The sequence below is a fragment of the Anser cygnoides genome, chromosome 5 (genome assembly GCF_040182565.1).
Source record: "Anser cygnoides isolate HZ-2024a breed goose chromosome 5, Taihu_goose_T2T_genome, whole genome shotgun sequence".
Lineage (NCBI taxonomy): Eukaryota > Metazoa > Chordata > Aves > Anseriformes > Anatidae > Anser > Anser cygnoides.
The window spans coordinates 53988087-54006115 of NC_089877.1; the positions used below are offsets into that span (position 1 = coordinate 53988087).

The following is an 18029-nucleotide window of genomic DNA, read 5'->3' on the forward strand; positions in this document are numbered from 1 at the left end:
CAGCAGGGTTATTTGAGGTATTCCAGCCAGTTACTTGTGAGGTTCACATCACGTAAACCAAATAAAATAGATGTGAGAAGAACAGCAGCGCGATGTCCAAGGAAGCGGGCCTGTACTTACTGTTCCCCGGGAAGCTTAAAGGTCTGAACAACAACTCTGAGAGGTAAATCTCTGGAAAACCAGGCTGGAAAAGGCTTTGAGAGTTCATCTAGTCAATGTGACCCAAGGCAGGGCCAACTATATCACATCAAAGAGGACCTGTATTTGTCTAAAACATTCTCAAAGACTTTCCATGGATGCTCTATAACTTTCCTAGAAAACTTATTCTAGTGCTCTACTGCCCTTACCATTGGAAAGTTTTTTTTTCTGTAATGTTTAATCTGAATTAGAGCCTTTATTGACACAGTTTTAACCCCATTTAAACTTGTTCTGTGATAGCTCTTCTTTTTGATACAATTTTATGCGCTCAAGGAGTTTTATCACCCCCTTTCACGCCACCTCCCTGGGTTTGACAGCCTCAAATTTTGCTCAGCCTGCCTTCACAGGCCATGCTTTCAAGCTCTCTCAGATGATTCTGGTTCTCTGGGGGATCCTCTGTTTGTGGTCCACATTTACTTACGATACGGAATTCAAAACTGGCCCTAGTGCTCCAGCTAAGGCATTATCAGTGCTGAGTAAGGTGGAAGGATTACTTCATGCATTTGGAGGATTATTTATCCACCCCAGTCTGATGCTTGCCTTTTCCAATTTGCACAGCTGACAAAATGTTCGGTTTGTGGTCGACCCTTTTAAAACTATTTCCTAGTAAGATATTATCTGCCTTCCATCAGACAGTTGCTGCCTAAATGTAGTCCCTTGTAGTGGGCCTTACTATCTCTTTACCTTGCCTTTACAGATGGTTCTTTCAAGCTGCCAAGATTTTTTTTCTTTTTTTAATTTTAATCTGCCTATTGACTAGCATACTACCAGTGCTCCCAAGCTGTGACCTGCACTTTTAAGTAAGCTCTACTCCCTTTTTCAGTCATTAAGGAAAATGTTGAATATAATGGGACTAAGGACAAAACCATGCAGAATTGTATTTCATACATCCCCCCCATTTTGTGTTATCTTTAAGGTATGATTACCTACACAGTTTTACGCCTGTTAGAACAGGTGTAGCAGGGTCACCAGGGCTGTGCTTCCTCATTTGCTTGTGAGTGTGCAAAAACCCTTGCTGAAGTGAAGTTATATGACACCGACAGCCTTCCCCCTATCCACAACACAATGCAGCCATAGAAAGAACTAGGCTGGTTTGGCAAACTTTGTTCTTACAACTACAGCTGAATCTGCCCACTTCCCCGTTATCTTCTAGGCACATACAAACAGTTTGTTTAAAAAATCCTAGGGGTTTGTTTTTTCTTTTGGTGGCGAGTGGGGGGAAGTTATTTAAACTGATCAGTATTCTCCTAGCTCCTTCTTTTCCCCCCATTTTAAGGCACCATGCATTTCTGGTCTTCTGTCACCCTGTACCTCTAGTCCCTCAGAGACACTAACTACCAGCTCTGTGATCAGCCTGCACTTTAAGCACCGTAGGATGAAATTAAACAGTCTAGCTGATTTGAAAAGAAAATTATCTGAATACAGTACAGCCACGAGGTGAATCAAACCGAGGAACTAATTTATCTTACTAACAATCATCTGTTTGCTAGGCTACTTTTCAGCTGGATCAGTTCCCCCATCCAGATCCCTGCGTGCCCTTACCAATGGCTGTGGCAGCGGGATGCAGGAGGGAGCAAGGAGGTGGGAATGGAGTGAAGCAGGGAGGGTGTAACTGCAGTATTCAGCAACAGCACTGGCTTAATATGTTTGTTGAAATACAGGCTGAATGAAGACAGATACAAAAAAAAAAAGTCATTAATCACTTGTACCTTCTTGGTGTCATCTGTCAATAGGTGTCCTGCACCCAAGCAGTGGGCCAGCACTCCTGTGGCTGTCTTCATATGTACTTGTAGAGTGACAGCTTGTTGCCTTGCTGTCCCTGCTTGCACCTCACTTTGTGTTTTTGTCTTCCTGATTTTGCCTCAACATACTCTTGCAGCTCATCTATACTTATCCTGAATAATTCAGTCACTTTCCATATATTATCTTCCAGCCAGGTCAGAAAGGGGCTTGTGATGTAGCCAGAGACTTTACTATTCCATTTTGTCTCCTTCCTCTGCACTGGGATAACTTGAGTTTCTGAGCTCCAAGGGAAAACATGCAAGGATGGAAAAACCCTGGCTTTCAAACTTCGTGTGTCATATTTCCTAATTTCACATGGGGGAAATCATGATTGAATTCATTCATGAATGAATTCAAAAACAAAAATTCTTCATCAAACAAATAGAAAAAGGACAAAATGCTAAATTATATCAAGACTGTCCCCTAATTGTGTTGCTTGAATAGATGCAACTCAAAGCAGCACATAGCTTATGGGGAGCACAAGCAAGAGAGAAAAGGACATTTTTCCTGTAGTCCTCCAGCAATTCTGATTTGCTCAGCAGAATTGAATGCAAACAGATATTTTACTCTGCTTCTAGTCTCTAATTGCATAATTTTCCACAAATTCACATGTATGACAGTTGAAAATCATAGGTCATATGTGTACTTTTCCAGCATAAAGTATTATTTACTCCTTATTCCTGGGTGGTCACCAAGTGTCATTTAAAACAAAGAAGTTGGCAGAATGTCTTTTTGCAGAGTCTTATGGGGTTTTCTTCAAAACATCTTACTGATAGGAAGTGAATGCCATCAAACAAACTATTTGATGCTCTTGATAATGCATTAAGTGCTTTATCTTCTTAATTGGTCATATGAAGCTAAACGGCACCAATATTGCTAAGCTTTTTTTTTTCCCTGCCAAAATGATCGCTGGATAAAGCATAGCTGCTGATGTCTTGAAATTAGTGGTATCAAGAAGGAATGGGGAGATATTCTAGATGTGTAAATATGAAAAATCTGGATCCAATCTCTGAACATTAAGCAGCTAGCTAGGTTATTTGTAATTATTTCTGAATGTAACACCATAAAGCTATATCACATTTTTTTTTTTTCCATCAAAGAGTAATGAAATCAAGCTGAAGCTGATAGTACTCTGCAAGGCTGCAGCAGCTGCAGGCTTGGCCCTTGGCCTATTCCACCCTTGGTCTAGGTGGACCTGCTCACCTTAGGGCAAGAATATTCCTCTGAAGAGATGTTTTTGGGAAAAGGCGCAAAATCCTTTGTCACCAGATTTCTCAGACATCTGTAAGATATACCACAAGCCGGTTATGGCCAAAACACTCATTAACCAGCTAGCGATATGCAGAAGAGCTGAGTAAGAGGATGAATGCTAAGGAGAAGGCAGCGAGTGCTGCGTGAGAGGGGCTGTGTGAGATCCCAGCTTGGCCTGCCCCGTGGTCACGCAGTGTCCCTTGGCAGCCGCCAGCCCTTCATCAGCCAGTGCACACCGTGGGGGTTTTATGTTCTTAATTCTTTCGTTCATGGCTGCATCTGCTTGTGTAATTTATGGCACACAATACATATTTTTCTTTTGAGATCCGTTCTATTCTCTATTCCAGTATTTATTCAGTCAGAGAGTGGTGGGACAAGGAGGGGTTGTCAGGCATCAAAGAGCTGAAAAGAACTTGTCTTCTAGCTCCTTTTTCCTTGAATTACGGCTGCACTAATGATAAAATCCTTTTAGTTTATCTCCATTCCCTTATCCATAGTTGTGGTTTTCTCTTGCTCCTTTGAAAGTTTGAGAGAGAAATGTCAGGTGGTGAAGTACTTAAGAATTAAAATGCTGCATCAGGAAGTGTTTTTAAAATTAAGTGACTCTGTATGTGCAACAAATGAAGGATTGTTCCTTATGCTGCCGTGGCTGGCAGCCAGGCGGCAGGGCCTGGACAATTTCTCAGGGCTTCCCTGCGGGAATGTCATTGTTGCCCCTTGTTCTTCTTCCTCTGCCCACAACTCCGGCTGCCACCACGGAAGAGAAGAATGCCACGCATGGCTTCCCCCGGGGCGGATTAGTAATCCTACACCTTGCGCTGCCTGGCAGAGGTGTTTGAAGACCAACTGCATTCTTTCCTCAAAAGCCAAATATTTCGTTACTGTATGGGCCTGATCCCTTGATCCAAACCACTACGTCTGTTCACGTTCCTGGGCAACTTGGTGAAGGCTTCTTCGGTTCAGCCACTGACTTTGTTGCATCTGATTTATTTTACATATGTCAAAAGAAGATGAAAAGTGGAATTTCAAGGTTTCTGGATGTGCTGGCTGTGAATCTGCACAAATAAATTGCTTTAAACAAAAAACGTGTAACACAAATTGCTTTGATCTCATTGCAGGCCTTGGGGTTGTTGCTCACATCAGAACAGAAAAGTTTCTTCTGAGACAAATTCTGCTGCAAAGTAAATAACAACAAAAAATATTTAATTCAAAACAAAATTAAAGCTACCCACAAAAATAAAAGCTACAGCCCATGATGGAAATTACCTTAAAGTGATGTTGAAAACTGTCTGAAAGGATTGTTCCCTATTGCTTTCTTTCTCAAGATAGCCGAGTTTAGGTTAGCTGATGATTTAACTGTTTTCTCCCATCCCCAGGTGGTGTCCAGGGATCTTGTACTGGGAACGCAGAAACGGGCTGAGGCAGCAAAAGGGATGTAAGGTTTCAATGTAGGTGGTCATGGGCTCAGGCAGATATCAAAGGAATTGCGAGCGTAGTGGGCTGAGTTTCCCGCGTATCCCTTGTAGTTCATCCTTTCTGCCAGCTCAGGAGAAGATCATGGAGGCTTAAGGAGTTTGAACCAGTCACCTTGCTATTGTCCTGCGCAGGACTAACCCGTATGGTACAAACAGATCGTTGTCTGCCTTCTCCCCCTGCTTCTTTTTGTGTAATTAATAATATCGCATTTGATGAAAGGCACTAGAGATGGATAAGTGAAACATTAAGATAGGTTAGTTGGGGTAGTAAGTGGGCATGGGTGATGGTGGGCGTTAAGATCACAAGTAAATCCTCTGCTTTCTATGATTTGTTCACTAGTGCAAATCGTCTTTCCCAACAGACCCCTAAGAAAAGGCAAGCATAACATAAAATCACTTAGAGACATGCAGTATTTTTTCCGGTTACCTCTGAGAAGACCTTTGTCATCACTCATTTTCCACAGATCCAAAGGAACTTTGAAATGCCCTATCTGGGCAAATTTCCGCTAACATAAATTATCAATTTCAGCTCTTATTGCCAATGTAAAAAGCGACGTAAATGAGATTGGCTAGCCGTTTGTAACATTAATATATTGAAGTGATGCGGTGCTTCATCTTATACATACATTTTTATGTGTGCTTTATTACTTATGTGGCTGACAGTAAATTTTCCTAGTGTGCATTGGTTCCCAACATGCCTTCATTGTGCTGGATCCTGCCTGAAAACAGTGAAACAGTGACATGGGAAGATGGGAAACTACGAACATCAGGCCTGATAAGGCATAAGTTTATCAACAATCATTCTACTGACCGAGAAATGAACAAACTAGTGCTGAGATACCTTCCTCTGTTCACAGGCACTGCGGGTATATGTTCGCAGAAGAGAGAAGCTTCCCTCTCACAATGTAGCTGACATATATCCTTCGCTCCTTACTGTTTCCTGCTTCTGTATTTTACACCTTCTTGTAAATTCTTATAATCAAATTAAAATTCTTTCTAAAAACTTATCAGAATGAGTATTTTAGCACCACTTTGTTAAAAAATAGTGATTTTTGTTTACACCTCAAAAGGTCAATATACTGTGCTGTAATTTAAGTATCTACCATTAAAAACAAACAAACAAAAAAACACTACATGATATTTTCCTCTAGTCTTGTTCTTCTGTAATACAATTCAGAAGGCATTAATTTATATTCTTATGGCTTTGTATAAACCAGATATTAAATTCCAACAAAATATGACTTAAATATATGCATAAAATAGACCTCTGGAATATTTATTGTCACAGTGATCTCAGCCATGTGCAGGAGGAGCGCCCATGTTCTCTCTTTTTGACAGCTGCTGAAAGCATTTCTGAATACCCAGATATTTGGAGCTGCCCAGGTTTTCAGTGGGTGCAGGAAAGATGCTTTTGCTGAGAGGGAATTCCCCCAGAGAGTGATGCAGATGTGTGGGGATGACCCAGCTGCACCCTTGGCACTGAATTGCTGTGGGCCCAACCTGTGCCAAAGAAAGTGCACCACAAACCAGACAAGGTGGGATCCTGAAGACCTGAAGCTTTCAGTCTCTACTTAGGGCTGAAGCCACCAAAAATAGGGCTGCAGAGTAGAGCTAGAACTGAGGAAAAAAAAAAAAAAAGAGTATTTTTGAAGAGCGAACGGATCATTTCTTTATCTGATGCCATCCATCTTGCACCACTTCACTTCAATCTCTCAGAGTATTAACATCTCCGAAATGTTGTCCCCATCAGCACAGACTGCCTAGAAGGTGGAAATGGAGTTGCATTCCTTTGCATTTGTAGTGCACGTTGTTTCTCATCATGTTAGTATCATAACACTATATCCATGGATATAACAAGTCTGTAGTTGGCCATTACATACATTGAAGTGCATTGAACCTAAGGTGTTGGAGGACCTTACAAAAATAAGGATATTTCTCTTGCAGATACTATGCTTGGAAGCATTTCATAATACACGGTATAAGTAATACATGCCTTCAGTGTTTGTAGGCAGGATAGCCTAATGGTTAGTGCACTTAAGTGCTAGTTATTCTGGTTTTATTCTGTCTCTGACCTCCCAACGTGGCTTTGGCTGTGTCATGTTTTCCCTCTCATTTTCCAAATGTGTAAAATAATGACAACATTTAGTTCAAGAAGTTGGTGCAAGTCTGAAAGCACTACTGTTTGCTGAGCTGTCTCCCGTCTTCGGACGGGAAGAGTCACAGATGTGTAAAGCATTATTCTTTCCATCTTCAAAGCCCTCTTTTTGTACTTGCAAATCAATCAATTTGCAGACCGATATTATGTTTTTCTGAGCAGTATAATTAAGAACAATCTTATTAATTATAGAGAAAATTGCACAATTCCAATATATGCCATTCAAAACAACATGATGTAGACGGACTTATTGTAACACATTTTCATTTGGATAGTAAAACATGCATACCTTTGATGGTTTCAGCCCACATTTGTTATATTGTATTTTTAATGTGTTCAGACTGTGCCTGTGTAATGGTGATTCCCCCCTTACATCCCATCTTTCCCACATGCATGAAGTGCGCTTTGTAGTGACATTCATAAAGACCCCTGCTGTGGCTGAACCAGCGGAGTCCTGCTATTTAGATGAGCGATTATTCCAGCAGTTGAAGTGTTTTCATAAAGGAGACCGGGAGGCAAGTCTGCTACAGAGCAGTAGGAAAGGAAATCCTTATTTGAGCCCATGATAGGACCCTGACAGAGAACCCTGCTCTAATACCTGGAGAAAGTCTGCTGGTGAGGAAAAGCCTTTTCTGAAGAATGAAGACAATTCATTCACCTCACGAAATTGTCTTCAAAAAATAAAGCAAACCCAACTTTGTGCTTTCTGCTGCTGCTCACTGAAGAGGAAGAACAAAACCCAATAATAATAATAATAATAAAATCTGTTTTAATCAGGACTTAGGCAGGCTTCAGGCAGCTAAATCCAAGACTTAACCCCAGAGCCCGCCTGTGCTACGTGCCTGCCTCATCCTGAAAGTGCCTCCACCTCCTTCCTCCTCACGCCCGGGCTGCCTGAGGCTACCAGGCTCCTGCACTGCGTCCTCCAAAATTTAGGCAAAGCACCGCGCTGGTGAAATGAGGCCTATGCTCCTGTGCGAGCTTCCTGACCACGTAGCTCCCAGGGGGATGCAGAGCTGGAAGAAGTGCCCATTTTTGGTTTTAAATGAGTGATTATAGCACCCACCAGAGAGGGGTGCGATTCAGTTCCTGAGCCCTCCTCAGCGGGAGGAGATCCCCATTTCTACCCCCGGTTTGAACCTTCTGTTCTTCCAGACGCAAACCCTGAGCAGCCGTTTTCAGGAGAGGGCACGCTGCCTGGATGAAAACACCTGGCTGCGGGTGGACTGGAGCACCCCGGCTCTGTGGCAGTGCAGAGCCCACACCTGCCCTCAGCATCATCCACCGGCTGCTCTGCTTCCTTCCCTCGCTCCCAGGTGGGATCGGGGGCCTGTCCTCCTCTGTGACAACAGATTATTGAGGGAGAAGCACACGTGCAGTACCTTATGTTTCAGGTTGTGCTCTAGGGCTAGGCACCTGAAGGGCAGGTGTTGCAGCACTGCAGTTTTTACATGGATGAAAGCTATGACTCATGGAGGAAAACCTCAACTTGAACAAACATGCAATTTAAAAGCTCCCAGGCCAGAGCAGAGACAGACTGCTACATTAAGTAAGATTGCAAATGGTGAAACAGACACTTGTGCCTTAAATCGCAATGAAATGAGTTACACAACAGAGCTCAGCTCCCCTTGATCACACGGCAGTAAATGTGAACTATCAATCAGATGATTTCCAACAAGCTCAAGTGGCTCTTCAAAAGTTAGTCACAATAAAGTAGATGCTATAATTATACTCTCTGATATATTTTAGTTAAAACCAGCACATCTGCTGACAATGCTAGATGCTTTACATGTTGAAGTTCTCTCTAGCTACCAAATAGGCTCAGCATGGGCAGCAGCTGTCCAAACTTCTCTGATCTGTTCCATGGACATGCATTACACGAACCTGAAGCAAAAATATTTCATCCTCTGTGCTTAGTTGAGCCTTCGCCTCTTGCAAACTCTGCAAAGCAGGGTCCGATGTGCCTAACCCCATTGGCAGCTCTGCACAGCAGGCTTTGCCACAGAGATCCAAATCCCAGTGTCTCTCCCTTACCAAGGGCCACCTCATTCCCCAAACAAGCTCACTGGAGGCAATGGCATCCTGCACAGACCCAGAAGTCAGTGTGAAAGGTAGCCTGTCAAAGCACTCACCGAACGGCAGAAGCATCCTGATGCTGTCGAATGACAGAGCCAAAGAAATGACCTGGAAGGGAAGGTCACTTTTCAAAAGTCCTTCTCTACCAGCTTGTATTGCGCTTCTTCTCTCAATGATATTGCTAAATGTAAACAGTATAGGAATAAGGTTTATAATCAGTGCCTGCTATTTTAGTGCATTTAAAAAGAATACTGTAGCTCAGACTTAACTTCATTGTGACTGGGAAAGCTTGCTGTTGAGTTGAGAGTATTGTTAGCTGTGACATCACATTATAATACTCTACAGTCCTATACTGTTGAGAGTTATGAATTGCAATGCCTCTGATATGAAACTACTACAGCGTGTTTTTGGTATTTATTAGTAATGCAAAGGAAGTAGGAAAAAAAAAAGACGAGAAATATATAAAACATCAAAATGCTTTGATCACTGCATGTAAATGGGGAGTGTAAGCGAGGTTTCTTTGTCCTGAAATTGGAGTATTAACTCCTGAAAATTCCGCTAGGGTTGTGTAAAAGCTCTTTTGTTTTCATGTACCAAATAGTTATTTGTAATACACCGCTCAATACATGTGAAACTTAAATCATTAGTTACAAAATGCAGCTTTCAAAAAGGTAATGTCATACAGAGTTTCTAATACTGTCAACAGCAAGATGCACAAACATACAACAAATCCCCTCAAAATACACCAGTCCCACTGTATTGCTTAGGATGCAATTCCCAGTTATATCATTTAACATTTTCCAGTGCACTAGCTTGGACATGTACAAATGAATAAAACTATAGTTGACTGAAAAATGGACTATAAAAAGAAATGTTTTCATTGTTTAGCTGCACCACCAGAATTCCCACTGACACATTAGTGAATCCTTCAGATCCATTGTTCCATTGTTCACACAGCCAGATATAATTTCTTTTTCATTTTGTGCCTTGTAGTGCAGTTTAGTGTAATAAGATTGTAACAGGTCTAGAAATCATTGCAATTAAATTAAGACAGTGTTTTCCTTTTCCAACCCTTGCCCTCTGAATATAATGGCATCATAACAGCATGTAGAGACGTGAGCTGAGACTATTTTCTGTCACATCACTGAGCTGATTTTCAGTGTGGTGAGCTGATAGGCGTCACTGTCAGCTTCACAACACCTTCACAACTAATTTCAGTAGGTAATCTATTGTAAGGTTCAGGTATTTATTTTCCTTCAATTATGCTGTGCTCAGATCAGGTTTAGATTTTATTTTCGAAGTGAATTTTAATTTCCCCTCCCTGAAATGGAGCTGTATTGCCCCTTTCTGTCCTATCTTCTGCACTGGCAGACATTGTAAAAGTTACTGGGTGTTTACTTCTCTTATCTGTGTAGTACTCTCATTGACAACCCTTTTTTAGCTACCGATGTGATACTTTGGATATCCTTTTCCATTTAATTAATCTGGTATTGTAATTGCTACAGACCTATACAGAAACTGTTCTGACATTAAAGTCATGCACCACAGCATAGATCTCAAAGATTTTTTTCCCCCCAAATTTACACATCTTAAGGAGGTACAGATTAAGCTAGCATTGACATCTTATAGAAAGCGTGCTGCTTGTGTTGAAACTGTCTCTAGCTAGTGAAAAATTAGCACATTAAAACACTTCTCAGCCTCAAAAATAACCTAATCATAGCAATAATCCTTTAAAATGAAGGAAATTCTTAATTAAAATCAGTATTAAAACTGAGCTCCACTTTTCTAGTATTGTAACTTGTCTGCCAGGAATCTCATGCATATATTTGTGCTGGTGTGTGTATACTTTTTTAGAACAAGATGGTATTTTGGAAAAGTTTGATAGATTATGCATAAGATGGTCATGAGAAAATCTAAGGGGCCTTTGAGGATGAGAAAGAATCCTGGCTCATTTAAAACATAAAGAAAATATATTGTCCTTTTTGAAGTCATTCTCTGTCTGTCTGTCTGTCTGTCTCTCTAAAACTAAGCTACTACAAATTTCCCTTATTTTATAGCCCGCAGCTATAAAAGGCAGTTGTTTTTGTCAGATACAAGTTAAGCACCATCAGACTGGTTTGGAGATCTCTTCAACTCTACCGATATTGGCACTAGCAATTCAGGAGGGAGCACTTTTCACTCCATTTTAATATGGAACTGATATCTCAGCCTAATTTTATAGCATATTTTTGTGTTAGCACTGCCGTGGTTTAGTGGTTGGTGAAAAGACTCGTATATACAGAACTCTTGCCTGTAACTGGATCCACATGATGGAATCGCCATGCAAACAGCTCCTTAAAGGACTGAGATCTGAGGAGAACACTGTGAGAGCCTTGGCATTTTTCAAGATGAAAGGTGCTATAGATATGCAATGCATTATTTTTCTCTAGAGGAGCTTGAAATAAAAATGGTTTTCAATCACCGAACACGTCAGCATCCTTAGCACAGGAACCGAAGTTGATAGGGCGTAATTTTACAATATTACTAACCATCAGTTTGGCACCACTACTCTCATAGCACCATGAATGGACGGCGTAAGAATGTATAGCTATTTTATTTTAGTATCATATGTGAGGAAAGAGTACAGATAGCAGCGCTGCTTGAACGAATAGCTAACGCTATGGAATGGCGTTACGAATTACAGCACATATCTTTATTATTGTGAGGGCACATCGGTCGCAATGCTATATGGACAGAGGGGCCCGGTGCAGGCCCATGTTCTGGGGATCCCAGGCGTCGGGACAGGCCCGGGGGCGGCAGCCGTGCCGGGCCGAGCCGTGAGGAGCCGTGCGGAGCCCTGCGGCCTGGCCCGGCTCCCCCGCGGGCCCAGCACCGGCCGCAAGCGGCCGCTCTTGGCTCGGCCTCGCTGCCCCGGGGCCGCCCCTCGCCTCTCGCCGCTCCAACCGAGCGCGGCCCCGGGGCCTCCCGCTCTGGCGGCCGGCTGAGGGGAGGAGAGAAGAGGGAAGAAGGGAAGGGAAGGGAAGGGAAGGGAAGGGAAGGGAAGGGAAGGGAAGGGAAGGGGAGCGCCGCGCCCCGCCCCGCGGCCTCCCCCTCCCCGCCGCCGCCCCGGCCGCGGCGGAGTGAATGTGTCGCCATGGCAACTGAGTGAGGCAGCAGCAGTGCGAGCAGGAGCGGCGGCGGCAGGAGGAGCAGGAGCAGCAGCAGGGACAGGGGCAGGGGCAGGCCGCCGCGGCCCCCGCCGCCTCCGCTCCTCAGTGCGCGGGCGAGGCGGCAGCGGGCGGCCGCCGGGACGGGCGCGGCGGCGGCGGTGCGGGCAGGATGGAGGACGGCTTCTCCAGCTACAGCAGCCTCTACGACACCTCCTCGCTGCTCCAGTTCTGCAACGGTACGGCCGGGGAGGAGGGCGAGGGCCCTGCCGCGGCCCCGCAGCGGAACGCGGGGCAGGGGAGAAGGGGGAGAAACTTCGCCCCCGGCCGCCTCTGCCGCAGCCCGGCCCCCGCAGGCTGGGGACGCGGCTGTGGGGACACCCGTGGGGGGCCTGGGGACACCCCTGGGGCTTGGGGACAGCCGCGGGGAGCACCCGGCCTGGGGCAGGTGCCCCCCGGCCTTCCCCGCCCGGCAAGGGCGAGTTTTGGGTTGGGAAGGGCTGGGCGGAGTTGAGGCGGGCGGGTTGTTGTTAGCTGGTTATTTTTGTCCTTTTTTTCTCTCTAAGAGAGGGGTTGTTCGGGTTGCGGTCCGGGTGGGAGCGTGGAAAGGCAGCAGCAGTTGGGCTCGGGATGGGAGAGGAGGAAGAAGGAAGTGAGGGACTGTCAGGATCACCGGAGGAAGCGTTTGGGAGCGGGGCCTGGGTAGCAGCAGGAATCCCTTCACTGCTGGTGGTGGTGGCGGTGGTGGTGGCTCTTTGGGGGGAACGCGGCTGAACATCACCGAGAGTGCCTCCTGGAGAACTTGGGAAACAAAACCCGGTATTCTGAGGTTAGCTGTTGCTTTTTATTTTTGCAGCAAAGTGATGAGCGTTCGCGGTCCCGTGTTTCAGTCAGAGCCGGTTTGCGGAGCTCTGCTTCCTCCAGGTTTCAGCGGCGGTCTGGCTTTCGGCTGCTGCCTGAGCAGCTGGAGTCAGGTTAATGGTAAATCGCTCTAGCACAGCAGCTGCATCAAACGTGGCTTGCTTCTTCTCACAGAGAAGATGAGGATGATAAATTCTACGTGAATTTTCTTTGTGGTGGGGTGCAAGAAAGGGGTAGGCTAGCAGAAAACTTGGACCTCGAGCTTTTGGGAGTAATTCTTCAGAACGTGACAGACCGGGCTGTGCATCGTGTGGGGATGCAGTGTTCTCAGAGCTCCTCGAGAGAGAAAACTATGACTGGGTACGGGGGTTGTGCGCTAATAGCAGATGCCTGTTTTGCCTAATCTTGGTAAATATTTCATTGCAAGCATTTTTATAAAGAAAACATGCATCAATTTCTCTCAAACTTCATACTCTAATCCATTTATAAGCAAGCTGGCCTCCTAGCAAAATCTCTGGGCTCTGCTTTTACACTATTCATGATAGCAGCATGCATGTGGGAACAGGAGGAGTAACAACACTCTCAGTAGTTTGAATAAGCAGAGGATCTTATTTCTGAGAACTCTCACTGCTGTTGATTTTGTAACTCTAAGCACATAGCATACATGATGGAAATCCCCCCTCCCTATTTACGCTGTACATAGGTTTTAAAAATCTTGGTTAATCCTTAAGTTTTATGCTCTAGAATGGGTTACTGAAGAGACTATCTGCCTCCTTGTCATATAATTGTAGATAGCGAGCTCAAGAGACTGTTGTAAACCTGTATTGTTCTGTGTTTATAAAAGGAAGTGGTTTGATTCAGAAGCCTTTCCTTTTATGAGTTAGCCTTCAGTGAGACTATATTATGCGAGATGGAGCAGAACAAGAGAACTGGGTCTTTGAATAGTGCCTTGAGGTGATCAGATATTTCACACAGACACGCATGACCCATGAGGAAAAAAATACAGATGGAGGATGCCAGTGAAGGTTTTGAGGTTGAAAGAGGAAAAGAAAATTGCTTTGGAAGGAAGTGGAAAGCTCTTGCAAGTAGGATGGGTGCTATGAAAGACGACATGGAGTTGTGAGGAGGGTAGGCGTAAAGAAGAACCAAACAGAGTGAGCAGGTGATGGCCGTTTGAAAACAAATGTGATTTTAGCATAGGGTAAAGCGAAATGGCTGGTAGCACTTGAAGGGATCATCATTGTACGCTGAGAGGGTTTCTGTTCTGAGCATAGAAGAAAGGGTTAGTTTTCCAAGGAAGGCCATAATGGAAATTTCTGATTGCCTAGAATTGGAGAAACAATAAAGAGACTGCCTGCGTGTCTTGTGTCAGAACAGAGCAGGGTGCGGAGCCAGCGCTCCTGTAGGAACAGCCGCAGATGACCTGTGGGCTGCACAGGTGGCTCAGGGCAGCGAGCAGGTTTGGCTTGGCACGAGGATGGCTGCAGCTTGTCCCCTTGCCCAGTCCATTCTCCCTGCCCTGGGCAGCTGGTGGCTGCAGGGCGATGGAGGAGAGAAGGGTGGGCAGGGGCTCGTGGCAGTCTAAGGGAACGGGGTCTTGGCCCTCAAGGGACCTGGTCTGGGGGGAAAGAAGTAACAGGAGGGCAAACTGACCCCAAGCCTCCCTTCTTCTCTAGAAACAGCTCTGTGTTCGGGAGAAGAGTTTTCTGTTTTAACCGTATACAGATCTGGTCTGCATGGTTGTGTAGTAACGTGGTTTTATGGCTTACAGTGCGTACAAATATCGTAAATGGAGGAAGACGGGAGAGAAGAAAGAGGCAAGGAAAATAGTTGCATTTTGAGCTGCATGTCTAAAATCTAGGACAAATATTTAGCACAGCTAGTTCAAAGACACCTACTTTCTTCAACTCCGTTTTACAGAGCAGTGGGGTAGAGTTGGTGTTTGAGAGCCACTGTGCTAATGGATTCAGGTGTCACTCAGAGGCAGCATCAAAGCAAGAAACACAAACTTGCAGTATGGTTTTTAGGTGTTATTTCATTCTGCTTTCCTTGCGTATGAACTTGGAGGAAATGGTATATGCCAACTTTAATGGAGTCTATCACACTAATTTGCAATCTTCTTTTCAGAGGACAGTCTCTTCAGATGCACAAAACATTTTTGCTAGCTGGTACGCCTATTCTGTTTGCTTGTTTATTTATTTTTTTTAGCTACAATACTAAAATAACTCTTGTTAGTGCCTGTCTAAGGATGGTTCTCAACTAGCATCTCACTTCCCAGGTATTGAAGAACACTTGGTTTATTTTGCACGTTGAAAAGTAAAGTTTGGAGTATTAACCGTGCCAGCTTATAGATCCACTCCCTGGTATTGATGGAACTTTTATGTGGTTCTTGGACAGAAAACTATTATATTCACCCACAGTCAGGCAATGTTATAGTAATGTATTCCTTAAGCTGAAGGCACAAGTGGTACAATGCTAGTAAGGTAGCCTAGTGTTGAGCTTTTAGTGTCTGCACAAGAACTTGCAGAGAAAATCACGCTGGGCACGGAACCCCACGGAGCAAGGTGCGTACTGGAATTAGGTACAGTGCTCGTCTTGCCTCCTGGTCACTCTGCAGCTCAGTAATCAGCTGCAGTGATTATAACCAGGTCAGGGACGCGGGTGGGATGGATGTGGGCAGAGGCCTTCAATTCCCTGTCTGTTCATAGTCGTAACCATGATCTAAGGAACGTGGCCTGCTGATAGCTGTGGGCTTGGTTATTAGGAGAGTAAAATATAAAGGGTGGAATTTGTGCTTTGTGTGTTCTACAAAAATGCCTGTGTAGACTTTGAAATGGAAGTGAGAATTTATCCTTGATTTGTTTACAACCCGTAGCAGCATCTCTTTAGTATTCTTCACTTGGCTGGTGGGGAAATCATAGCTGTCAAATGGTCATCTCTGCAAACACGGGTGCCTTGTTTGACAGAAATAGCAAATTTAGAATACCCGGGTAAGGCGGTAAAAAACGTGTAAAACAACTTCTAAATGAAATGGATTTCTTTGCAAAGGAAATTTTAAAGTGATATCAACTCTATCAGAATCTATTAAATAAACAACTCCCCCCCCCCCCCCCCAAAAAAAAACCAAACAAACCCAAACCCTCAACCTTAAAAAAGTAAAAACTTTTTTCCAGTCCTTCTCCCCCCCCCTCCATCCCCAAATCTCCATTTCAGTCTTCCCCCAATCTCCATTATTTAGATTTGTGACAGGTAATAATTTTGTTAACTGTCAGTCACCATTTTTTCCCAAAATCGGGAGAAGTGAATTGTGTAAATCTGTTCACGTCCTAATTTTGGTCAGTTTACTTCCAATTTGAACCTTCTGCTTCTGTAATTATCTGCCTTTCCTGAAAATAAGTTGAATATGTGTATGTTTTCTCTGACTCATTTATCTGCAAGTGGAAGGATGCTCTGTTGGTGAGGAAGTGAGCTCCACAAACAGGAAACATTTATGGACAGTATTATTCTGGCAGTTTTCTCTTCTTTTGCAGTTGACTCTCTTACTTCCTCTGCCTGACCTTCCAAAACATGTCCAGTTACTCTCTTCCTACAGCTGGACCAAAATTGCATGATATCGTATGGATTAGGGAACGAGGGACGGTAAGCTGAGACTTGTAGTTTTCAGGTCACTAGATCAAATCCATCAAGGTTAGAAGACTGCAATTTGTTTCGCTGTGATCACTTCCTAGGAATAATGCCACGTGAAATTGGATTGTCTGTTGGACAGATTCATACCCCGTGCGGGTGAAAAGATGTTGCAGACGTCTTCAAAGCAATGCTGAGAACTTGTCAATAGCGTTACTCAGGTTTGCTGTTTTTTCTCAGAAGCATACAACAGGGTGTTGAGAGAGGCAGACGTACCAGGCTTTCTCATGCTTCATCTCTAGACCTGCTCTCTCTAGACCAGTGGCACATTTTGACCTCGTGGAGGTAACCTACACAAAGCATCTGCCGGTTTGGTAGGACAGGAGAAGACTTTCTTAGCCAGAATTGCTTGGAGAACGTTTTCTCATTTTTCTCTTCATTCCAATTTGTTCTGGCTTTTCCAGTTGAAACCTTAGATATAACTGTGGCTTGGACTCTGCATTAAAAGTCTGTTTCACATATTTTGAAGCTCTGTAGCATGTAAGATGAGCTTTGGTCAACCAGCTTCTAGAACTCATTCTCTTCTATCCTGGAATTAGGGGGAGGGATAGCATACAGAAACACATTTTTGTGTGCCTAGTAATTGAATGCAGAATAAATCATACACTCTGAAATAAAAATAACTTGCTGTAATGGGCGCTTTCACAATATATATTGTTAGACTATTAAAGCTCAAACTATTATTTTTGGTAAGGCACTATATAAGTAAAATGAATTTGTCGCCCTTTAATTAGCTATGTATTTCCAAATCATAAATTATTAAAGCCCTTTTTAGTCATGAATAGTGTTAATTGTAGTCACTAGATTTTTTTTGGGGGGGTTGTTCTTTAATAAGCTTTTAAAAACAAATGAAAATATAGATCAGTTGTGAGAGAATCCTTCCGTCTTAGTCAAACCTCAACAGAGAGTCTGTCAGTGTTAGCAGAATGGAGAGAAACTGCAAGTATCAAGTATTTTATCATGAATAAAACAACATACGGAATTGTAAATTAAAGCATTGGGCTCTCAGCAGAAAAACCCGCTTTATCTGATCTTCAAGGTTTTTTAAAAATTTAATAGCGCTTTACAGAACTGATGAAGTGAGTGTTTTAAGTTCTAATTAAGAATACCAAAACTCAGATTCTTTTATTGAAGCTTAAAGCACGTGCAAACAATTCAAATAAGGCTTAAAATTGTATTAGAAGTACATTATTAAAAAGTGAATACATGAGGAGGGAGAGAGTGAGTTCTCCAGTCAGTGGCATACATTTTAATAGGCTTTATCCTGACTTCCTTTGTTTCTTCTTTCCTTAGAAATTCAAGCTGAAAATCCTAAAGTTGATGCTGCAGCTCTTTTGTCAAGAGAAGTTTTCATTAGCTGTAATGAAGAACCTGTCTTTTGATCATTAAAATCTCGAGGAA

At 43.6% G+C, this 18029-nt stretch overlaps 1 protein-coding gene across 8 annotated transcripts in view; it reads left to right on the top strand.

Moving 5' to 3' along the window:
- The window catches only part of EML1 (EMAP like 1), a 123910-nt gene that overhangs the window by 29549 nt on the left and 76332 nt on the right, over positions 1 to 18029 (top strand). For 2 of the 8 annotated variants that reach the window (XM_066998336.1, XM_066998338.1), the window contains exon 1: positions 11966 to 12322. The exons of 1 other annotated variant lie outside the window; for it this stretch is intronic. In XM_066998336.1, coding sequence (XP_066854437.1) covers positions 12256 to 12322 — 67 coding nt within the window. In that variant the 5' untranslated portion in view covers positions 11966 to 12255. Of the gene's footprint in view, positions 1 to 11959; positions 12323 to 12760; positions 12913 to 18029 lie in introns of those variants that run through there. 5 more of the 8 variants (XM_066998335.1, XM_048069756.2, XM_048069757.2 and 2 more) reach the window with 5 other exon arrangements.